Source organism: Carcharodon carcharias, chromosome 5 (assembly GCF_017639515.1).
Source record: "Carcharodon carcharias isolate sCarCar2 chromosome 5, sCarCar2.pri, whole genome shotgun sequence".
NCBI classification, from domain to species: domain Eukaryota; kingdom Metazoa; phylum Chordata; class Chondrichthyes; order Lamniformes; family Lamnidae; genus Carcharodon; species Carcharodon carcharias.
Genome location: NC_054471.1, coordinates 127,318,408 through 127,342,061, shown reverse-complemented (window position 1 = coordinate 127,342,061; position 23,654 = coordinate 127,318,408). Strand labels below are relative to the sequence as shown.

The following is a 23,654-nucleotide window of genomic DNA, read 5'->3' as shown; positions in this document are numbered from 1 at the left end:
CTTCACACTTATAAATTAATTTTTTCAGGGGACGAGAAGTGATTCAGCAATAATTATCTCTATTATGCCATGAAAACTTGCTCACTTTAAATGCAACAGCCCTAAACTTCTCAGTTATTTTTAGTGTGCAACCAAGTGCAAGTACCCTAATTTCTCATCTACTGGTGAGAACTGTAATAGTGCATCCTGTGAAGGAGCAGGGCACCTCCGACAACAGCCTATTGATTTTCATTATTTACTGTTCATATGTGGATGGCAGAAATTGCTGTCAAATTTACCACGTAATAATGGCAAGCGATGATAGCCTTGTTCTATCTTTAATATAGTTACAAATGATTCTGGTACAGTGAATAGGAATGTCAGTTTTCTTTGTTTAGGGAATCAGTGAAGGTGAGTCATTAATTTAAAATTGTCACCAAGAGGGATCAGGAAAAAGATCTTTGCATTGGAATGGAATGCTTAGCTTTGGGGAGTTGAAAAAGCTTTTCCAATTAAAAAAAAATGTCCCAACATCACGCCCTTTATGAAAACGCCTTCCCTGCATTTCAAAAGCTGACTTACAGTTTTCCACCCTTTTGAAAATAAGTTTTAAAAAACAGGTCTTCCCTAAATTTGTGGACAAGCTCTTTAACAAAAGTTAGCCTTATAACTTTAATTGTGTTGGACATTTGAAATTAAAGTGAAAATGAAAAGATTTTCTGATTTAAGATTTTAACTTTCAAAACTAAAAGATGAGTCAGAAAAATTAAGGTTAAAGATTTCTTTTCACTTATTTTAACAGGAGCCGTTTTTGAAAATAGTCAGAAAATGGAAATATCTATTACATTTTAACCACCAGTAAAAACAAATTCCTTAAGCTTTGGTTGACCAGAAAAAGTAGAATGAGAGGTTACGCAACACACTTTATATAAAAAGCTCATGGTATAGTTTACAAAAATAAATTAGGATTCGTTTTAGTTCATTTTTAGTTCAGGGAGGGAGCATGAAAAACCCAGGAATCTAATTTGCATTAATAGAACAACAATGGTAAAATTTGCATGGCTACAGGGAAAAGGAGTGACACTAAGTGAGTGGCTCCTGCAGCACACTGGCACAGGCACATTAGGCCAAATGGCCACATTCTGTGCTGTAACCATTCTATGATAACAACACTTAAATTGAAATCTACCAATGTGGCGTAAATACCCACAATAAGAAAATCAGGTTTGGATCAGCCTCTTATTATTATCAGAGTTTATTTATTTAAAATCACCTTCCATCACAGCCAAGGGCTGAATTGAGGTAAGTTTAACAATCAAGCATTCTTTCAAGTAAAATATAAAATACAAGAAATGATAGAAAGAGCAGACTAGAATAAAATATTGATCATTAGATTAGGGTGTTTACGTTGTCAGGGTTCAAAGTTTAATGGTCAGTTATAGTTTATTCATTCTGTGGATGAACAATGAACCATTGTTAAATCTTGTCATTTTACATCTTAATTCAGTTGGTTGTTTGCAATTCTGTGGCTGGTAGCCTCTATGAGATCTGTCTTTGGGTACCAAGCTGTGAAATTTGGAGTTCACCAATAATCTCTCAAAAAAATGGCAGAGTTGATCCCATCTGAATCTGCGTGACTCCAGACAGCAATCATGTAAAGTATCCAAGTAACTATGATAATCAGGGCCAAGAATTACTCTACGAGCCCTTTTATGAACAATTTCAATGACTTTACATTGCTGCTTTGTAATTCCGTTCGATCAAATGGGTCTTGCAATAATGTTGCATTTTGAGTTAAACATTTTGTTTGACGGTCCTTTAAATGCTATACAACTTAACAAAGGTTGAACTTCACACTTTAATTCTATTTGGGTACTGGATCATTAGCCAGGTTTTTGTTAAATTACCAGAGAAGAAAGCTAATCTTTCTCACATATGTTCTATTCCCTAAAACATATAACTCCCATAATGCATGCAAGTATGAAGTGCCAGATTATCATTCACCATCTCAGTTAAATTAAAATTTAAGCCAAACAGGTGGTTCCTTAAATACAGCTCATTTCTGGAGGGAGAATTAAAAGCACACGTTAATGCCGGTTATTAGTGCTGATGTTATTTTGTCAAGAAAGAGAGCCAAGCAAAGGTTTCATATGACACGTACTTGCTTTTTCAATTTTTTCTTGTTTGGCTGAAAAATGAAATGATTATAGGGTAAGGCATGATTCCTGCTGAAAACAAATAGTTCTTTACTGAAACTATTTTAAGTGACACCTGGACCAAGATATCTGATGACTGAAAGACATTTCACAACCAAGGCCACAAAATTCCTTTCACTTGAGATACAATTACTGAAAGAATGGGCTCAAAGGGCTTGGTGACATTTTCCTCATGCCTGGACCTTTTTTATATAGCAATCATATGGAGAAACAACGGCAAATCATATATTCAATGGATCATTCACAGCACAGAAGAAGAGTCTCATAAAGTTAAGCAGCGACACAGGGCAGAATTCTTACCTTGATGGTGGGTGGGTGGGCAGCCGAACCCCACTGCCAAAACGGAGCCCACCACCATTTTGAGTGGGCGGGCCAATTAAGGCCCACCCAGTGGCCTGCCTAAAAGGAAACGCTATTTCCTGTGCAAGGGGTGGAGGGAATCCCCATCTGTCAAAGTGCGCTCTTTCGCGCATGTGTGCAAAAGAATGCACTGCTCCCTGAGGCAAAGTCCTGTCTCAGGGAGATTCGTGAGAGGTAAGTAAACTCTAGAAATAGATAAATATTAAAATTATTAACATGTCCCCCTCATGTAACAATGTCACACGAGATGGGACATGTTAATAATAAAAACAGAAAATTTATTAAATTTTTAAAAAACGGATATGAAACTTCATTCCGCCAGTGAATGAAGTTTCATTAATAATCTGCAGCCCACTGAGGCTCCTGGCCTGCCTGCCAGCCTTAGGGTTGGCCGGGCAGGGTGTTTAATAAGGTTAATTAGCCTGTCAATGGCCTTAATTCAGCTGATTTTGCTGTCCGTCCTCCTTCGTGAATATTTAAAGGGACCGGGATGATGTCGGGGGTTCCTCCCAATGTCATCCCGTGTCATTTTCCCCTTGGCGAGCAGGCCCTGCCCCCAAATTGCCGAGGGGAAAATCCTGGCCATGGCTGCCAATTTTCTTGGCCTTCTCCAATTATTGTCCCCTCTCTACAGTGGCAGCCTTCCACCTCTGGCGCAAACCATGCCTTATTTGTGGTCAAATCCATATTAAGCATTGCCTGTTGTGACTCAGGAGGCCTGCTCTGACGTGAAAATCTTTGCTGCATTTTCTCCAGAGGAAGACATTGTGTACACTGTCTTCCTCTGTCCCCTCTTTAACCTAATTTTCTCATCTAAGATCATTGAATGCATGATCATCTCTCCACTGCATGGCCACTTCATCTGAAAGTCATTGTTGAAATAGTTTCAGTATAGCTTATCCTTGTCCAAAGTTAACAGTAATATCCATTGCAACTCTGACTATGAAGAATTATCCCTGTTTGCTCCCCTTGGCCTCTCCATGGTATTCAACATAATTGGTCATGATGTTGTCCTTCAATGCCTTTCCCCTGGGTTCCAACTTCCTCATGTTGTTTCACTCCTAATAGTACCAGTTCAGTTAGCACATTTTCAGAAATGGCTTCTCTTCAGTTCCTGTATTGCCATCTGTGGAATCCTTAAATGATTTGTTTTTGAGCTCCTTCTTTTCTGCATCTACATGCTATCCCTTAGTGATGTCATCTGTAATATAGCTTCCATATATCTGCTGATGATAATCAGCCCTACCACTCCACAACTTTGATTGACCCCTGAGCCCCCTCGGACAACACTATGTTGTTAAAAGCAAAATACTGCGGATGCTGGAAATCTGAAACAAAAACAAAAATAGCTGGAAAAATTCAGCGGGTCTGACAGCATCTGTGGAGAGGAATACAGTTAATATTTCGAGTCCGTATGACTCTTCATCAGATCATACTATGCTGTTAAGACTGTCTATATGATTTTAAGTTGTGGATAATCCAAAATTTTCTCCAACTCAATGTTGGAAAGTCTGAAGCTACAAGGTTAAATTCCATACCTATATTGTCATTAACACCATTCATTTCTTCCTTGCTCCATCAGGCTAAGATAGGCAGCACGAAATCACTGTTTTGTTGAACACAAGACTGACCTTCAGAGTTACTATCTTGTCCATTACCAAGGCTGTTTTGATGTTTTCGCTGCTAACTTATGCCTACTGCCACTGAAACCTTTGTACCACAACCTTGATTCCCTCAGTGCCCTTTTCAGTGGCACCCTAACCTTCATTTCCCAAAAACCCATAAGACAAATCTCTGATGCCTACATTCTATTTTGCTATAAGCCCTGCTCACACGCCTTTATTGGCTTACACTCATTTTCTATTCGCAAAAAGATTGAACCTAAAGCCTTCAAATCTACAAATCCTTACATGCACTGACCCCACCATACCTCTGCAGCCATATCCATTTTTCCATCATCTCTGTGCCCTCTGGCCTGGTGAATGTTCATCTGTACTTTAGTCACCTAGCCATTATACTCTGGACCACCCTCTCCAATAACCTCAACTTTCCTATCTCTCTCCTGGCTTTCAATATTCTTCTCAAAGCAAAACTCTCTAACCAAGCTTTCAGCCAGCTTTCCTAAGCCAAAGTGCTTACAGCTTGCACATCTTCTCCTCAGTTAAACACCTTAGGCTGTCTTTCAACATTAAATGTCTTAGGTCCAACCATTTTCAGCTGCTTCATCAATGATCTTCCTTCCATCATAAGGTCAGAAGTGGGGATGTTCACTGATGATTGCACAACATTCAGCATCATTCACGACTCCCCAGATACTGAAGTAATCCATGTCCAAATGCTTTATGATCCCAGCTGATATTACTACTGGACAAGCTTGATCCCAGAGTGGAACGTAGCTTGATAGATCCTAACTTTTGATTTGTTTGTTTCGACATGTGGAGAGTAGCTACCGAACAGAGCCACAGGACTCAGCTGATGAATTCTTAACAAAAGAATAAAACATTTATTCAAAAAGAAAGATTAACTATATTATAATACTCCTTCACCCACAACTCTACCTTTACAGATATACACAGATTTGTAAGGATTTGTAACACAAGTTACAAAAGCTAAGTTATACTCTAAGGTTCACAGTAAATACACGGTCCATGTAAATCAGTAGATGATCTGTGGAAAGACACACCACATTCTGAAACCAATTGACAGATACCACCTCAGCCAGATGCTACGGATCTCTCCTCAACTCCCCCCAGACACTTGTCACACTGTGAGCCAACCAGTCTCACTGAACTCCGTCCTTCACACGAGGGTTTCCAATCTCCATTCTCCAAGAACTCGCCTTGGAATCTTCTCCCAAACTGATGCTTTCTCTCAGGCTCCTTCCACAAGGGTTCACCTCCAGGGTTTCAAAATTTTCTTCTAATGTTCCTCTCCCCTGGGTCACCGCATGCATTCAAGCTTTCTTCCACGCACAGTCTCTCACCAATTCAGCTGTCAACGGTACACCACAGCTTCACATGTCCATAGCAGAGTTACAGACCTTCAGCCACCTCTTAGGACCTCTGGCCTCTTGCTTTAAATCTGCTTCCTGCAGCTTTTCTTCCTTTAAACTTGAAGCTTGGAACCTTTCTCTGCTCCTCACCCTTAACTTCACTTAACAGGACCTTTTCCCAGCTTCTTGTCCTTCCTTTGACTAGATGGTCGACTTGGGAGTTTCTCCTGTTCCATTCCCCTGGATTTTGGTGGACTTTCTCCTCATCTTGCGACTTGCTATCTGTCCCCCTTTCTCCAGTCTCTCCTGGCAGTTGTCTTCAAAATCAACTCAAAACTGTTTCTTCTAGTTTTTTATGTGTGTGTGTCTGTGGGTGGATGGGGCTTGCCTATCTGGGCCCCTATTGCTAGGCAACAGGCCCGTTTTTTCTACTGATTGTTTAACTTCTCTGAGAGTTATAAACTCTCATTAGAAATGCAGGCATCTTTTAAAGTGAACCTAAAACTCAACTTGACCTTTTCTTCACACACAATTGCAGAAATGCAGATCAAACTAAAAATTTAAAGCTAAAACTCATTCCTAACACTGACAAATACAAATAAAATTAGTTGAACTATTTCTATTTCCTAACAAATGCAGCAAGATCTGGACAATATCCAGGCTTAGGCTGACAAGTGGCAAGTAACATTCGCGCCACACAGGTGTCAGGCAATGACCATCTCCAACAAGAGAAAATCTAAACATCGACCCTTGACATTCAATGGCATCACCCTCACTGAATCCTCAACTATCAACATCCTGGGGGGTTAGCATTGAACAAAAACTGAATTGGACTAGCCATATAAATACTGCAGCTATAAGCACAAGTCAGAGGCTAGGAATCGTGTGGTGAGTAATTCCCGGCCTGACTCCCCAAAGTTGGTCCACCATCTAAAAGGCAAAAGTTAGGAGTGTGATGGAATACTCCCCACTTGCCTGGATGAGTGCAGCTCCAACAACACTCAAGAAGTTTGACACCATCCAGGACAAAGCAGCCCGCTTGATTGGCACCAGATCCACAATCATTCACACCCTCCACCACCTACGCACAGTGGCAGCAGTGTGTACAATGTACAAGATACACTCCAGCAACTCACCAAGTCTTCTTAGACAGCATCTTCCAAACCCACAACTACTGCCAAGGGCAGCAGATAGATGGGAACACCACCACCTGGAGGTTCCCTCCCAAGCCACCCATCATCCTGACTTGGAAATATATTGCCGTTCCTTCATTGCTGCTGGGTCAAAATCCTGGAACTCCCTTCCTAACAGCACCATGGGTGTACCTACACCACACAGGCTACAGTGGTTCAAGAAGGCAGCTCACTACCACCTTCTCAAGGGCAATTAGGGCTGGGGAATAAATGCTGGCCCAGCCAGTGATGCGCATATCACATGAACAAATAAAAACAGAAACATAATTGAAGAACTGGGTACTTTATGTGAAAAACTAACCTGGTTCTTTCTCTTTTGTAGTCTTGGCTGCAAATACAAAAATAAAAGTTGTAATTGCACAGGAAATCTGGATAAAAATTAGTCTGTAGGTTATAAAGTGAAACAGAAGATCACAAGGTACTTATGGTTGAGGAAGGCTATTCATTCACCCAGGGAGCTCCAAAGATCTCACCATTCTAGCATCCAATTGTTTCTGAAAAGTTTCCAGAGCTTCCGCTTTCGCGTCTACATCTGGTTTGCAGCAGAGATTGCCACCCTAGAGTGGGCCTCCTGAGCAATGCTTAATACAGAGTTGACCACAATGGCACAAACCGTTTTGTGTGATGATCACTCTTTTTGGAAAGAAGATTTCCTAGTATCAGATTCAAATTTCACTAAGTTGATTCTATGGGCACGATTTACCCTGATGGCTTTCAGACCCCAATATCAGGGTCAAATGCTGGGTCAGAAGCCTGCACTGGGGAACAGTGATCCGGCTATGATTTTCCCCAGATTGACCAATGAAAGTACAGAGGGTGGACTCATCATCTAGTTAAGGTCAGCGGGTGGGCTCTCAAAACTGGAGGGCAATTAGGAGACACTACAGCACTGAAGCACGAGCAGGCTGCCTTTTCAGGTAAAGGAGAGAGAGGGCACTTCCATTTTGAGGCAGCTTATCTCCAACTTTTTAAACTGCTAAATAAAAAATAGGATCAGCAGACAAGCCACCATTGTGGAGGGAAAACCACAGGGATGCCTGTGGCTGCATCTTACATCAGGCACCTGAATCAGGCAAGGAGGGCCTCAAAGCCTGCCTGAAATGTTGTCCCTCCCCCTCTAGTCTGGAACCTCTATGCAGCTGGGCTGTTCCCCCAACCCTCTGGAATCCTGTTCCAGTCGGCCTCTGACAAAAGGCTTTAAATCCTCTTAATTGGTAACCAATTAATTGCAAATGTGTAGCCCTGCTGCTCCCTATCTCACCTCTGGGAAAATGGCCTGGGATAAGATGGTGATAGGAGACCAGCACGCTGGCGGGTGGTGCAAAATTCTACACCTATCCATCTCCAAGCTCATTCCCATCAGGGCCTATATATTCATAGGAACATAAGCGCAGGAGTAGGCCATTCAGCCCTTCCAGCCTGCTCCACCATTCAATAAGAACAAAGCTGATCTGGCTGTTGTCTCAACTCCACTTTGTCCTCTGCCCCCATTACCCTTGTCTATCAAAAATCTGTCTCACATTGCCTTGAATAAATTCAATGACCCAGCCTCCACTGCTTTCTGGGGAAGAGAATACCACATATTAATAACCCTTTGAGAGAAAAAAAAACTTCTAATTTCAGTCTTAAAAGGTGGATCCCTTATTCTTAAACTGTGTCCTATGGTTCTAGTCTTTCCCATGAGTGGACACATCCTCCTGGGATCTACCCTATCAAGTTCCCTCAGAATCTTACATGTTTCAGTAAGATCACCTCTCTTTCTTCTAAACTCCAATGGATATAGGCCCAACCTGTTCAATCCTTCTTCATAAGATAAGCCCTTCAACCCAGGAATGAGTTGAAGGTACCTTCTCTAAATTATGTCTAATGCAATTATATATTTTTTCAAATAAGGAGACCAAAACTATACACAATGTCCAGATGTGGTCTCATCAAGGTCCTGTACAGCTGCAGCAAAACTTCCCTACTTTTATATTCCATTCTCCTTGCAATAAATGCCAACATTCCATTTGCCCTCCTAATCACTTGCTTTATTCTAACTTTTTATGATTCATGTACCAGGACTCCCAGGTCCCTCTGTACCATAGTTCTGCAAAATCTCTGCATTTAAATAGTAAACTGCTTATCTATTCTTCCTACCAAAGTGACAAGTTCACATTTTCCCACATTATACTCCATCTGCCAAAATTTTGCCCACTCACTTAACCTGTCTATATCCCTTTTCAGGCTCTATATCTCCTGTTGAAAACTTCCTTTCCTACCTAACTCGGTGACATTGGCAAATTTAACTACCATAATTCAGTCCCTTCATCCAAATCATTGATGTAGCTTGTAAATAGTTGAGGCCCCAGAAATGATCATTGTGACACTCGACTTGTTACAGCCTACCAACATGAAAAAGACCCATTTATCCCTACTCTTTGCTTTATTTTAGCTAACCAATCCTTTATCTATTCTAATATGTTACATCCTTCATGATGTAATTCTTTCTATGTAGTAACCTTTGATGTGGCAACTTATCAAAAGGCTTCTGAAAATTCAAGTACATCACATTTATCTATCTTACTTGTTGCTTCCTCAAAAAACTCTAATAAATTAGTTAAAAACAATTTCTTTTTCACAAAGTCAAGTTGATTCTGCCTGATTAAATTATGATTTTCTAAGTATCCTGCTGTGACCTCCTTAATAGTGGATTCTAACAATTTCCCTATTTTTTCTTATTCATTCATGGGATGTGGGATTCTCTGGCTGGGCCAGCATTTATTGTCCATTCCTAGTTGCCCATGAGAAGGTGGTGGTGACTGCCTTCATGAACTGCTGGAGTCCGTGTGGCATAGGTACACCTACAGTACTGTTAGGAAAGGAGTTCCAGGATTTTGACCCAGCGACAGTGAAGGAATGGCGATATATTTCCAAGTCAGGTTGGTGAATGACTTGGAGGGGAACTTCCAGGTGGTGGTGTTCCCATGTATCTGCTGCCCTTGTCCTTCTAGATGGTAGAGATCATGGGTTTGGAAGGTGCTGCCTAAGGAGACTTGGCATGTTCCTGCAGTGCATCTTGTAGATGGTACACACTGCTGCCACTGTGCATCAGTGGTGGAGGGAGTGAGTGATTGTGGATGTGGTGCCAGTCAGGCAGTCCGCTTTGTCAAGGATGGTGTCAAGCTTCTTGAGTGTTGTTGGAGCTGCACTCATCCAGACAAGTGGAGAATATTCCATCACACTCCTGATTTGTGCCTTGTAGATGGTGGACAGGTTTCAGGGAGTCAAGAGGTGAGTTACTCGTCTCAGGTTTCCTAGCCTCTGACCAGCTCTTGTAGTTGCAGTATTTATATGGCTAGTCCTGTTCAGTTCCTGGTCATTGGTAATCCCCGGGCTGTTGATAGTGGAGGATTCAGTGATGGTAATGCCATTGAACGTCAAGGGGTGATGGTTAGATTCTGTCTTGCTGAAGATGGTCATTGCCTACACTTGTGTGGTGTGAATGTTACTTGCCGCTTGTCAGCCCAAGCCTGGATATTGTCCAGGCCTTGCTGTATTTGGACATGGCGAGCTTCAGTATCTGAGGAGTCATGAATGGTGCTGAACATTGAGCAATCATCAGTGAACATCCCCACTTCTGACCTTATGTTGGAAGGAAGGTCATTGATGAAGCAGTTGGGGTCACTACCATGAGGAACTCCTGCGGTGATGTCCTGGAGCTGAGATGATTGACCTCGAACAACCACAACCATCTTCCTTTGCACTAGGTATGATTCCAACCAGTGGAGAATTTTCTCCCTGATTCTCATTGGCTACAGTTTTGCTCGGGGTCCTTGATGCCATACTCGGTCAAATGCAGCCTTGGTGTCAAGGGCAGCCTCACCTCTGGAGTTCAGCTCTTTTGCCCATGTTTGAACCAAGGCTGTAATGAGGTTAGGAGCTGAATGGCCCTGGCGGAACCAAAACTGGCTGTCAGTGAGCAGGTTATTTCTAAGCAAGAGCCGCTTGATAGCACTGTTGCTGACCCCTTCCAACACTTTACAGATGATCAAGAGTAGACTGATGGGACAGTAATTGGCCGGCCTTATATGACAGACGTTAGGCTAACTGGTGTGTAGTTTCCTGCTTTCTGTCTCCCTTCTTTCTTGAATAAAAGTGTTACATTAGCTATTTTCCAATCCACTGGAATCTTTCTAGGATCTAAGGAATTTTGGAAGATTATAGCCAATGTATTTAATGTCTTTGAAGCCATTTCTTTTAAGACCTGCGGATGCAGGTCATCTGGTCCTGGGGACTTGTCATTCTTTAGGTCTAATAGTTTTCAGTCCAATGTCACCTTATCTTTCTCTGGTTACTTCAACTGGTATTCCAAATTTACTTTGTCCATCCCCTTAACTATCATGTTAACCTTTAAAGGCTCACCTCTCATTTCCTGTTCAGACACTCCTGATAACTGGACACTGCCTTGCATAATTTCTCTGTCAAAATTGTTGAAAAATCTCCTCAGTAATACGTTCAGTTCACAGGAAGTGGACATAATACTCAAGGTACGTTCTGACTTCACCTTTATATACTTTGATCCCAATTTCCTCTGTGTTATATTTTTCTGTTCTGGCTCTGGACTTCAGAATTGTCTTTGCTTTGTTGATTACTATTCTACATTCGTTGATTAGTTGAATATGTTGAGTGTTGTGTCTTCTAAGATTCCTAGGTCTGTTAGTTTCACACTTAACTATTTCAATACCATTCATGACATATACCTTTCACTTATTTTTGTGTGCAAACTTAGGCATTTTTAAATCTTAAATTTAAATTATATTTTATTCTGCCCACATACATGTTCCATCTAAGTCACTCTGTAATTTGTGAACTGCTGCTGCTTCTCCTTCTTTGATACCTTCTGCAGATTTGAACAATTTGTATTTAAGTTTCTGAATCCAGGTTACGCATGTAAATTAGAAACAGTAATTGCTCCAGCATCAACTTCCAAGCGCCCCTTTAGTTCTATCTCCAACCCTAGCATAACTCCTCTAATGAGCAGTCATTCTTTTCTACACTTAAACCAATTTCTTACTCATTCTTAAAGCTTACCTTGAATAGACGGCAATGTGAATTGGCAACAAAATAAAACAAAATACTGATTGAGATTAAGCCTGTAACAGTGCCCCTAAATGTCCAGTCTACACCCTTTCAAATATTTTCTGCTTTCTCAGTGGTGTCTATCAACCCTGACAAGCTATTTTATATTGGCATGAATATACATGAGTGCAAATGAGGCAGAATTGATGAGAAATTTGACATAAGACATGACTGTGTCATTTTCATATTCCCACTCATTTTGGTCACTGTTTTTGATGATGAAAATGGATCTGGTGGCAGCTGGTAGTGCTTGGGTGCTTTAGATTACCATCCCATTACACACGACCACTTTTTTGATTAGTGCCATAAAATTGGACAGAGGCCAGCTGAAAATCTAAGCATCTGAAGCTACTGTATGAAAAGAAGCTGGGCAGTCTGTTACAAGGAAATTTGTTTTTTAATCTCATATGTTCGATGGGAGAGAGTAAGAAATAAATATTATGATCATTCATAATGAGATGGGGGTATAGTAGTACTGTCACTGGACTTGTTATTCAGATGCCCAGCCTAACTATCTAGGGACATGGATTCAAATCCAACCACAGCAACTGGTACATTTAAATTCAATTAATAAATACATTCTGGAATTATAAAGTTAGTCTTAGTAATGGTGAGCATGATAACGACCATCGATTGTTGCAAAAACCCACCTGGTTCACTAATATCCTTTAGGAAAGGAAATCTGCCACTCTTACCAGGTCTGGCCTAGATATGAGTCCAGACCCACAGCAATGTGGTTGCCTCTTAAATGTCCTCTGAAATGGCCTAGCAAGCCACTCAGTTCAAGGGCAATGAGGGACGGGCACCAAATGCTGACTTTGCCAACCACACCCACATCCCTTGAAAGGCCCCTTAAAAAAATTAACTTGTCTCATGTCTACAACACCCACCTGGTGCTTTCTCTTTTGCAGGTTTAGCTGTAATACAAAGTAAAAAAACATAAGTATCAGAGTGCTAGATAGAAAATAATATCACAATACTATCCTGAGGTTGCAATAGATGCTATGTAAATGCAAGTTTTTCTTTTAGTTAAGGTCAAGTTTCCACATTTGATCTGTGTTGACCAAATAAGTCATGTGATTGCATGCCGAATTTTTTTAGCCTAAATTTTGTCAAGTTCACAGGGAGCACACACAAAGCTACTTGCTTTAGTCTTGATCCTAGCATTAAGCACAGCATTATACAAAAGATTACTTTGGACTCTATCATTTTTGTTGGCCTAAATGTAGATGATTCTACAAGTTATCACATCCATTGGGCAGAATTTTGCCGTCGGTGAACAGGGGGCAGGGCCCACTCGCCAATGCGTAAAATGAAGCAGGATGACGTCGGGTGTCATCCCGGTCCATTTAAATTTTCAGGAAGGTGGGCCCGCAGCAAAATCAGCTGCAGGCCCGCCAACTTGTCAATGGCCAATTGAGGCCATTGACAGATCAATTAAAGTATTTAGTGTATCTGCCCATCCAACTTTAAGGTTGGTGGGCAGGCCAGGAGCCCCAGTGGCAACTAGAAAAAACATGGAACCTCATCCACCGGCGGGATGAGGTTTCATGCAGGGTTTAAAAATTTTTAAATGAAGTTATTATGTTAATTATGAACATGTCCCATCTCATATGACATTGACACATGAGGGGGAAATGTTAAGGAATTTATTTTTTTCTATTTTTAATACCTTTAAAAGTGTAAGCGATCTCCCTGAGGCTGCACTTTCGTGTGCATGCGCGAAAGAGCACACTCTTGCTTTTGGGGAATCCCCCCTACCTGCACAGGAAGTGCTGCCGGACGTCATGCTGGGTGGGCCTTAATTGGCCTGCCCATGTAAAATGGTGGCAGGGCCCACTTCTCCAGCGGGGATCATCTCCCCGCCCGCTGGAGATTGGGTTGGGCCTGCCCACTCGGCAGGCAGAAAACTCTGCCCATTGTGTTTCACCTGTATCAGTACTTCCGCACTGAACTGAAAAGTATGTTGTAAACAGGCAAAATAGGTAAATAACTGAAATTGCGGTAAACATTCCAGTACTACTTGTACAAACAGACTGAAGAATAAAATCACAGCTTATAATTTAAATACTAACTGTTTACTACTTCACCACGGAACACATTGGATAGAAGTTTTCATTGCGGTCTTCATTGTATTTATCATTCCTTTATTTTAAGTTTCAGATTTGTTTTGTGAACACAGTGATATTTTATTCAACTGCTTGTGTTACAGAATTTCCGAATTTCTAATAGGGACTTGACTCAAGGCATCTCTTCTCCACTGCTATGACTCTGCAGTGCTGGAGCAGGAGACCAGAGGAAATCCCCAGTATAAATGTTTTTCTCGATTATTGCTGAAAAGAACAACATGTTACTGATGCTTTTTCTTTCAGCGTTATGTATGATACAACCGCTATTCAATAGGTATTTCACGACAGGGGTAATTCTATGAATTTGTGCTCTTGCACAGGACTTTAACCACTATAAGAATGGATCTGGAATTCAGTGCCTGAGAATCTGATGATCTGAGGAATGTGAAAGCAAGAATGCATGGGAACTTGGGGAACCAATAGTTCCTCATGGCTTTCTCCATGGCAACACCTTGACTAGTCAGCACCCTTTTCTGCTGTGTTGTAAATTGTTTTGATTGTTTGAAATTTGGCACTCTTGCATTTGTCCTGATGAGGGCAAATTGAAAAGCTTCAGCAACATGTTGCTCTTTTCAGCAATATTCAAGAAAAACATCTAATATGTTCTGTGCAAGCAGTACTGGAATCGTCCGCTTCCATTAGCAGACGATGCCATGGCGGGCGCGATCAGACAATAGGGCAAAGGGCCAAAAATTAGTTTAATGCCGCCTTCAAACATGTTTGCAATCATCTGCTCCGCTTGTCAATGGCAGGCCATGTTTCGCGCCACCGGATGTCAGGAACTTCATTGTAATACATCTGCATATCATTATAAGCCCAACTCGCTGGAATCGTTCCCCCACGCTGGATCGTTCAAGCATGCCATCATGATTGCATGCTGACGTGTTTCACAATACATAGTGCGTGCACCTGGCGAGCTGCACTTCAAGGGGAGCTCGGAGGTGAGTGCACAGTAATGTTGCACAGCACTCACAAGGGTCACCTGTCGGACCTCAAGGTTGAGGCACCTCGCATACAGGCGAGGGCAGAGGCAAGTCACATTTTCCCGGCTGGCTGACAGTGCAGTGCCAGGGAAAGGCTTCTCTGCGGTTGATCTGAGTTGATGGGGGGGCAAGGCAGCATTCCGGTTGATGGTCATGCACAAGCTGCTAGATTTGTGGAGGTTGATGACGGCATGCAGTGAGGAGACACCATAGATCCTAACATTGCATCTGTGAACATTTGACTCCATTCTGGCTGATGGCAATGCACATACCCTCTGTGATAATGCTCCTGTCATGGAGATGCAGCGGACGCCCTAATAGTCACTAGGTTCCAGGAGGATGATGCAGTGAGGACACTCCATAGATCTTCACACAGCCTCTGTGACTGTCTGACTCCTGTCTGGCTGAGGGCAGTTGACTTGTGCTTTATGATCAGGGCCATATCATGGAGATGCAGCTGTGAAACTTTAAATGCATCTGATCCTTTGTCAGCATTTAGCACCTGTCCTCTTCAGGACCACAGTGTCATTGGCCACAGATGCTGAAGAGATGGGGAGCCAGCCCCACATCAAAGGTGCTGAGAGCACACAGAGAGAACGACAGAACTCTGTGATGCCTGCCCAAGACATTCGGCAGCAATGACAAGCACCATCAAGTTGCAGACATCACTAATGTGTCCAGTAAGTGTAGAGCTGGACCATCACTTTGCTATGAAGATTACACACTGCACAGGGAAGAGGCCCTGCACTGAGACAGCTGCCTTTATCTTGTACAGGGACCAAGGTTTCACAACTGAATGGCACAAACACTGCTCAACATATCAAAGAGACATAGGCAAGAGAACATTCTTGGGAGTTTATTCACAATAGTGAACATTTTGTACATGTAATTAACACCCATGCCCAGGCTGTGTAATTACATCTTTTTTGGCCTAAATAGCCAAGTGGTTATGGTACTGGGCTTGTAACCCCAAGATCAAGATTTCAAATCTCACAATGGCAAACTATGAAACAATGTAACTTCATCTGAATAGGAACAGATGGAAACGTGTTTGTACTCGAAAGAGTTACATCTTAGTTTCCTTTAAACTTTGTTCTTGGTTTTACGGCTGACCTGAATTAGGGGCTGTGCCTGATTTATCCCAATTTTGTTAATTTAGTTTAATTGTTTTAACTCTATAAGAGTTACATCTTCTTAACCTTCCCAACCCTGCCGCCATATATTGGTGACCCCCAGAAATCCACAGCAGAGATGGAGGCAGCCTGCTGACTGCTACACTCTGTCTATGATGACCTTGACGGACATCCTCTGGAGGGCCAAGACCTTTTGGGGTCCTGCTGAGTGGCAGTGGCACCCTCCTTGGCCTGTGAAGCTGAAGCTGCTGAGGTCACAGGAAGAGGGGATTTAGATGGGCCAGATACTCCCGGTGTTACCTGGGTGGATGGTCCTGGGGTGGGTACCTGCTGATCCTTCTTCGTATGGGTGCCCGAGGGCATCTGGCCGACTCCTTGGGGAGAAGGGAAGTCTGCAGTGAGATCAAGCTTCTCCATTCCACTCCTGCATTGACACTTTTGGAGGACAACTATGGCATCGGCAATGGAGTTCACCCCACACAACAGTGCAGGACCAGTGTACTGGACCGAGTTCTCCATGGTGGCTGCTACCCTACCAGTGTTGGCATCACCTCAGGTGGACAGACTCCTCCATTGTCCCTTTCAATCTGAGGAATGCAATGGACCTCCTTTCTGATGTTCCTGAGCTTGCCTTTGCATCTCCAGCAACTGAGGTATGACCGAGTCCAGAAGCTCGTCATCTAGCTCAGATAGAGCAGATTTCTGGCCTCCAGCAGTCCTCCAAGTACCAGAAACCAGGGAAGTCCCAGTTGCTGCCTGTTGTGGATCAGATAGCACGATATGCTCACCAGATTGTGACCCTAAGCCTACTCTAGAACTAGGTGCCACTGAGATGTCTGTCTCTGTGCTGGTGGAGGGCATGGGTGAGTGCTGTGACGGGACTTCAATTAGGGTCTCAGCAGATTCCTCTTCCGACGTGTCTTCAGGGCTTGAGTCAAGGACATGGGGTCATGGACTCCATCGGCTGTTTCCTGGATGTGCCTGCAAAAGCAAGGCAATGGCCTGTGAAACAGGACACATTACTCACAACGTGGTTGTCTGATGGATGTTGCATTGCTGGATCTTCACTTGGTAGAGCACCGTTGACCTCACTGTCAGCACAGGAACAGCCCAGATCTTCACCGGCCAGTTGAATCATTCTATTTTCAAAGTCTGTTAAAATCTTGATGTCGGGCATTCCTCCACTGGTCTGTGACCTCTCTCTCTCTCTCTCTCTTGTTGTGTGCCAGATTGTCCTGCATGAATACAAATAGAGAAAGTGTAAGCAGGACACCTGCCAGGCCAGATGATAAGGATGTCAGGCATGTGTAGGTGATGAATGTTGGCATATACGGGATGAGGACAATGAAGATATGTGCCGGAGAGTGCATGATGATATCTCTTCAACTGGCAATGAGTGCGATCCCTGTGGATGTGTGATGAGTTTTTGTACGGGAGTTGAGTGATGAGAAGAGTGACTTACCTTGGCAGAATGGCGATCATTCATCCTCTTTCGGCATTAGGTGGCTGTCATCTTTTGCAGGACGTTGGCACTGACCACTGCTGGTGATGACTGGCGATGTTGCTGCCCCTCCTGCGGCTAGAGCAGGGGTACAGGACATCACGGCTTGCCTCCACAGCATCTAAAATACATTCCAGGGACACGTCATTAACTCGAGGGCTGCAGTCTTCTTGCCTTTCAGGGCCATGTCTCCTGTGCAGCAGTCGTGGCATGGGAGCACTGAGAGGTATGCACGTGACTGCATTTTAAATATGGCACCCAGTATGAGGAAGCAGCGAGTCGATGGTGTAGCAGGTGAATGAAATCAAAATGGCGTATTCCCGAGAATGTATGATTATTGAGGTGGGATTGGGATGTTTGAAAAATCACCATTGTGGCTGGTGGGCAAAATGCTCTTTTTCCAGCCCACTCCCTCACTTAGTGCAAAGCTGGGGCGATTCCACACACTGGATGTGATCGTTTGTAGAATCCATTTACAGTTAGGCCAACAAAATATGATACAGATTCCAAAGTAATCTTAATGTTGCTATGATTATTTTTGGTAATTACATTCTGTTAGTCGAATGCCTCTTATTATTTTGTTGTTATACAGTTCAGGAATTTCTAGGTACTAGCGAATCGTATAAATCCGAGCCATTTTTGTGAAGAACTCACCAAGAGTTTTAACCCTCGCAAGTTTAGCTGTGAATATACAAAATAAAATAAAACTTTTAAACTTCAGGCATGAGATATTAATATAACAATGGCACAAAAACCATATTAAGCAATAGCAGAGAAACAATTATGTGATTGTTTGCATTCTTCAAAATGAGTGCTCGGGATGACACATCAGTTATTGGCGGAACATATACAATGCTGGATTCCAGCATTTACTATTACAATGTAACATGTCCCTCTTCTTTCACTGTAAATCAAATGGTGTTCCTATTTTCAGCATTTACCATCCCCAGAGTTTTTTTTGGAGTAAAACTATAAAATTTCTATTAGTGGAAATGGAAACAAAGGCTGGGATTTTGGGGGACCTGACAGAAAGGGCAAGGCAAGAACCAGAAGCAGGTGGTGATGGCCTTCCTACTCTGACTCCAATTCCAGGAGGGATCTCATGCCATCCTGTCTATTAACAGCTGGCAGGCAGGGTGGCTGACAACTCAGCGGCTGGAGATGGGGATTACGGCAGTGGCCCGTCATCATCTGTTGTGGTAGGAAGTGCTGGCACCATGTTTAAAGGGCCTCCAGCTCCTGAACCCTGCTTCCGACTTCCTTTGATGCACCATTCATCCCTGCTAGAAACCTCTGCCCACACATCCCTCCATCAGCCTGAGAGTATTCATCCCATCAGCCTTGGAAGAATTCCTGAGGAAAGATGCACTTGTCAACATGGCAGAACGAAGATCCTGAGTGGTCCCATGGTTCAGTGACAACTCCTTCAATGCTTTCCTCCAGGTTACATGGGCAAGACAGGAGGTCCTGTTCCCCAGGACCAAAAGGAAGAGACCTCCCTGCCTAGACAAGCAAAACTGGACGGAGGTCAGCAGCCATGTGGTCATCCGGGGAACGTGGTTGCAGTGCTACAAGCACATCAGCAAACTTCTCCATTCCACGAAGGTGAGCACCACACGTGTCAGTTCCCTTTGGGGGTCACAAACTGGATAAGTCCGAGGATGGGGATGCTAGAGATGGAAAGCTACAAATGTAGTTGGCAAAGGGTTGAAGGTGCAGGATCCCGTTGGGAAGTAATTACTGCAGCTCTGCCAAGGGGTGTAAGCCTGGCACTGCTGACCCTCATAAAGAGGCTCCAGAGTAGCCTAATGCCACATGCATGTAATTGGCCATAGAAGCAGTAGCTACCAGGCAAGTCGTGTTTCCTCAGTAGAAGAGGGCCCAAAACACCAAGGAAAAGTCCCAGATCAGCGTATGGTCCCGATTATTGCAATGCTGATGACAATGGAGGATGATGCTCTTGAGCTGGCAGGACATCATGGCGGTTACTCTATCACACATAGTGAGGCCTGAGTTCAGCCACAAGAGGGTGAGTAGTCTCATGGCTGTGCACCAGGGAAGCCTCAGGCGAGCCTGAAAGATGGTGCTCCTGTGTTATCCAATGTATAGACATCAATGTGAACTGCAACCAATTCTGTGGACTCCCTTCTTTAGAGGCATTATCTCATGCAGGTCAACCCAAGGAACAGAAAGTTGCCATCTCCGAGGCACATTCATCCATCTCTGAGGGGGAGGAGCGGATCTCAGGGGGTTCAGCGCCACTTCATTCCCACACATCCTCCGCCAGCGCAGATACTTTCACCTCAGTGAGTATGTGCTTAGGATTAAATTCAGATCCACAACAAGGTGAGAGCACCACACACATGTCTGAAATTTGCCAGAGGCTGTGATAGCTGAGGCCACTGACACTCAGAGGAGAGTGGGAGCCCAAGCCCATGCTGACCCCTGGCTGATGACACTCTTCTGGAGTCATCCATAATTCCAATGTGAGGTGTGTTAAAAATCTGGTGGAGCTTCTAGATGGTATCCACAATCTGGCTTGACAGTGGAGGAGTACATCTAGGCCATCAGTGCTGTGACCTCCCTCTTGTCTGCATTGGCCCCCTCCATTGAGAGATTACCAATTCTCCTGGAGATCTGCCAAAGATGTGCACAGACCTGCACTCAGTCGCCTTGACCATGACAGCAAACAGGGAACACCATGTAAGAGCACAAGTAAAAGAATTAAGAAAACATCTTAGATGCGCTTGGGTCTCATGGATGAATGGATAGTTAATGTTTCTCTGCTTGCAATTGATGTCATGTGTAAAGGATGTCACTTGTGTTCTCTCTTTGGTTAAGCCCACATTGCAGCAAGTTTGTTCCCAACTCATGGATGTCATAACACCGAGATCCCAGCAAGGTGTGGAGCTGCTGTTAATTCTGTGCCATTTGCCATCGGCTGCAGTCAGAGGTAGGGATGAAGGGAGGGAGGGTTGGTGGAATGCCACCAAAGGGCACAGCAGGTGGAGGGCAGCCAACTCGCAACTCCAAAGCCTTATCCTCCCAGGTGAAGGGTCATGGCTCAGAAGGGATTTTTTTAATATATCTGTTCATGGGATGTAGGCGTCACTGGCTTAGCCAGCATTTATTGCCCATCCCAAATTGCCCTTGCCCAGAGGGCACTTAAGAGCCAACCGCATTGCTGTGGGTCTGGAGTCACGTGTAGGCCAGACAAGGTAAGGACAGCAGATTTCCTCCCGTAAAGGACATTAGTGAACCAGATGGGTTTTTACAACAATTTGCAATGGTTTCATGGTCTTCATTTGGTTTTTAATTCCAGATTTTTATTGAATTCAAATTCCACCATCTGCCATGGTGGGTTTTGGACTCAGGTCCCCAGAGCATTACCCTGGGTCCCTGAATTATCACTCTAGTGACAATACCACTATGCCACCACCTCCCCAATCATGTGATTAGTCTTTCTATGCTGCCAAGGCAATGGTCTCTCTATAGAGTTTTGAGGTTTGTGGAGAAATGTGGACAAGTGTCCGCTTGAGGCTTCTTGCTCATGGCTCTCATCACACTGACCAAAGAGCAATGTCTCCATATGCATTCATGTATGAACAGGAGGAACACCCATCTCTGGTCCTCCAGGATGGCTTTTATCTGGAAGGAATAGGGCGGAGCTGCTGTCTAGATGGAGGCTAGGCGAAGGGCTTAGCATTTGCCTGCTGGCTTTGAGATGGAGAGAAACCTGTAAAGGATATGTTCGCTTAATGTATCACTTCAATTCATTCACACATCCACTGAGGCATCGATGATGCAGGCTGCAGGCAGCCCTGCCTTGGTAATGACTCTCATCCAGGTGAGAAGAAGGAGGGCACATTGTAGGTTGGCACAGGGCCTGAGCAGCAAGAGGCAGCAGGGCCTCTATACTCTTTTGAGTATACTTGTAACTAATTTGGCAAATTAATAGGTGAATAGGTCAAATTAAGTAAACAGATCAAACCAAATTAATGTGATATCCCCTTAGAGGGGAACTGTAACAAGGGCGAACATCTTTTAAAGGAATCTTACATAGTTAAATTAAAATGTCACTTTGGGAGCTGATAATGCACTCCAGCCCCCGTGGTGTCCACCAGTCGTGGAAGGCTTGAAGCATGCCAGTGGACACTGCTTGCTCCTACTCCAAGGACACCCAGCCGGGTGGCCAAAGAGCAGGAACCTCTTTGACCACTTGGACCTGTTAATGGCCACCTTGGCCAGGCCCAGGAGCATGCTTACAAGGCAGTCCTCCTTCCTGCCTGCCGGCTCTGCACCGGGTGGCCAAAGATCAGGAATGGGGCCTCTATAAGATCAAGAGGGTAGCGAACATTGAACACTCCAATGATGAGCACTTGCCTGACCATGGGTGTATTGCCAGCGGTGCTGTTATTTAGAAATGAGCATAAGACAATGCCGGAGATGCCCTCTTATGTTACGGGATGTGGTTGCTCACATCTGCAAGCTGCAGCCGCAAGGACTCCGGAGGATTAGTGCGGAGCTCCTGGCCTGCAGTGAGTGAATGTCTGTTGGGTGCCCCTTAAATATGGTACCAGGACCTTCGACCCCATGAGGTAATGGCAGGATAGGCGCCTTCCTGCCCGTTGCACCACAAACTTCACCAAGCTCCACATGGATGCATAATTAATGAGCTGAAAAGCAGAAGATCGCGCTTGTCCACCCATCTCACCACCCAGCGGGAATCACACCGATCTTCCTGCCTGCCACTGGACTTAGTCTCCAGAATGGAAAATTCTGCACCATGCATTTGAAACTTCTGTAAGTTCTGAGGTATCTTAGAGTTCCATAAGTAAACTGTTTGGATTTAGAACTAGAATTCTGCATTGCTCCAAGATGAATAAGAAAAACAGTAAAGCTGTGAATACATAACAATGAGAGTGATTGAGTATCCACCATAGATTGGAAATGAAATCACCTCCATCTCCTCTATTTAAAAATATTTAAATTTAAGAATGTATTTAAACTGTGTTCAGGAAATGAAAGAATATTCCCAAATATGAGTCAGCATTACTTAGTAGTGCAGGTGTTCCTCTCACTGTCACCATCTGTCTCTGTATAAAGCAGTAGTGTTGTGACAAGACAAACTGAAAAATCTTTACCTTTTCCAGCAACAGCCGGTTTTTGTTTCTTTTCTTTTTCTATAAGAGGAAAACAGTTTAATTTTAACATTAAAACTCCCATCATGAAGGAGGGCTTTATGAAGTGTCGACAAAATACTGAATAAGAAGTGAGAATCGGCATGGTTTTATAAATGTTGGCCTGTAAAATCTTCAGGAGTACAATTCCCATGATTGAGTCTGGAGCACCCCTGCAGCTTAACTTAGCTACTATCTCTGATGAAGTCCCTGGGATCAGGGAGAGGCCCCAGGAAGCTTTGGCAACAAATGCACTTCTTCCCCGCTGAAGAGACGGAAACACCAGCCTGAGCTTGTCATGCATTACTCGCCACAGAATTCCCAGTTTCTGACTGGCTGTTTTAGACACAGTATTTATATGGCTCGTCTATTTAAGATTTTGGTCAATGGTGATCCCTGGGATGTTGATAGTGGGGAATTCAGTGATGGTAATACCATTGAATGTCCAGGGGAGATGTTTAGATTCTCTCTTGTTTGAGATGGTGATTGCCTGGCACTTGCATGGCGCAAATGTTACTCGCCATTTATCAGCCCAGGCCTAGATATTGCTCAGATCTTGCTGTATATAGACACAGACTGTTTTACTATCTGAGGAGTGGCTTATGATATTGAACACTAATCAATCATCAGCAAACATCATCATTTCCAACCTTATGAAAGAGGGAAGGTCATTCATGAAGCAACTGAAAACGTTTGGGCTAAGGATGCTACCCTGAAGAACTCCTGCAGCAATGTCCTGAGGCTGAGATGGTTTACTTCCAACAACCACAATCATCCTCCTTTGAGCTAGCTTTGAGTCCAGCTAGTGGAGAGTTTTTCCCTGATTCCGATTGACTTCAATTTATCATTCTCCTTGATGTCACACTC

The 23,654-nt window shown here is 43.6% G+C and overlaps 1 protein-coding gene across 1 annotated transcript in view; it reads right to left on the bottom strand.

Annotated features, from left to right (window-relative positions):
* Positions 1–2,099: 2,099 nt before the first annotated feature.
* trdn (triadin) overlaps positions 2,100–23,654 on the bottom strand; it is a 389,006-nt gene continuing 367,451 nt past the window's right edge. Inside the window, exons 17-21 of the mRNA XM_041187396.1 lie at positions 22,752–22,790; positions 18,262–18,288; positions 12,752–12,778; positions 7,042–7,068; positions 2,100–2,167 (exon numbers count right to left, since the gene is read on the bottom strand). Coding sequence (XP_041043330.1) covers positions 2,100–2,167; positions 7,042–7,068; positions 12,752–12,778; positions 18,262–18,288; positions 22,752–22,790 — 188 coding nt within the window. The remainder of the gene's footprint in view (positions 2,168–7,041; positions 7,069–12,751; positions 12,779–18,261; positions 18,289–22,751; positions 22,791–23,654) is intronic.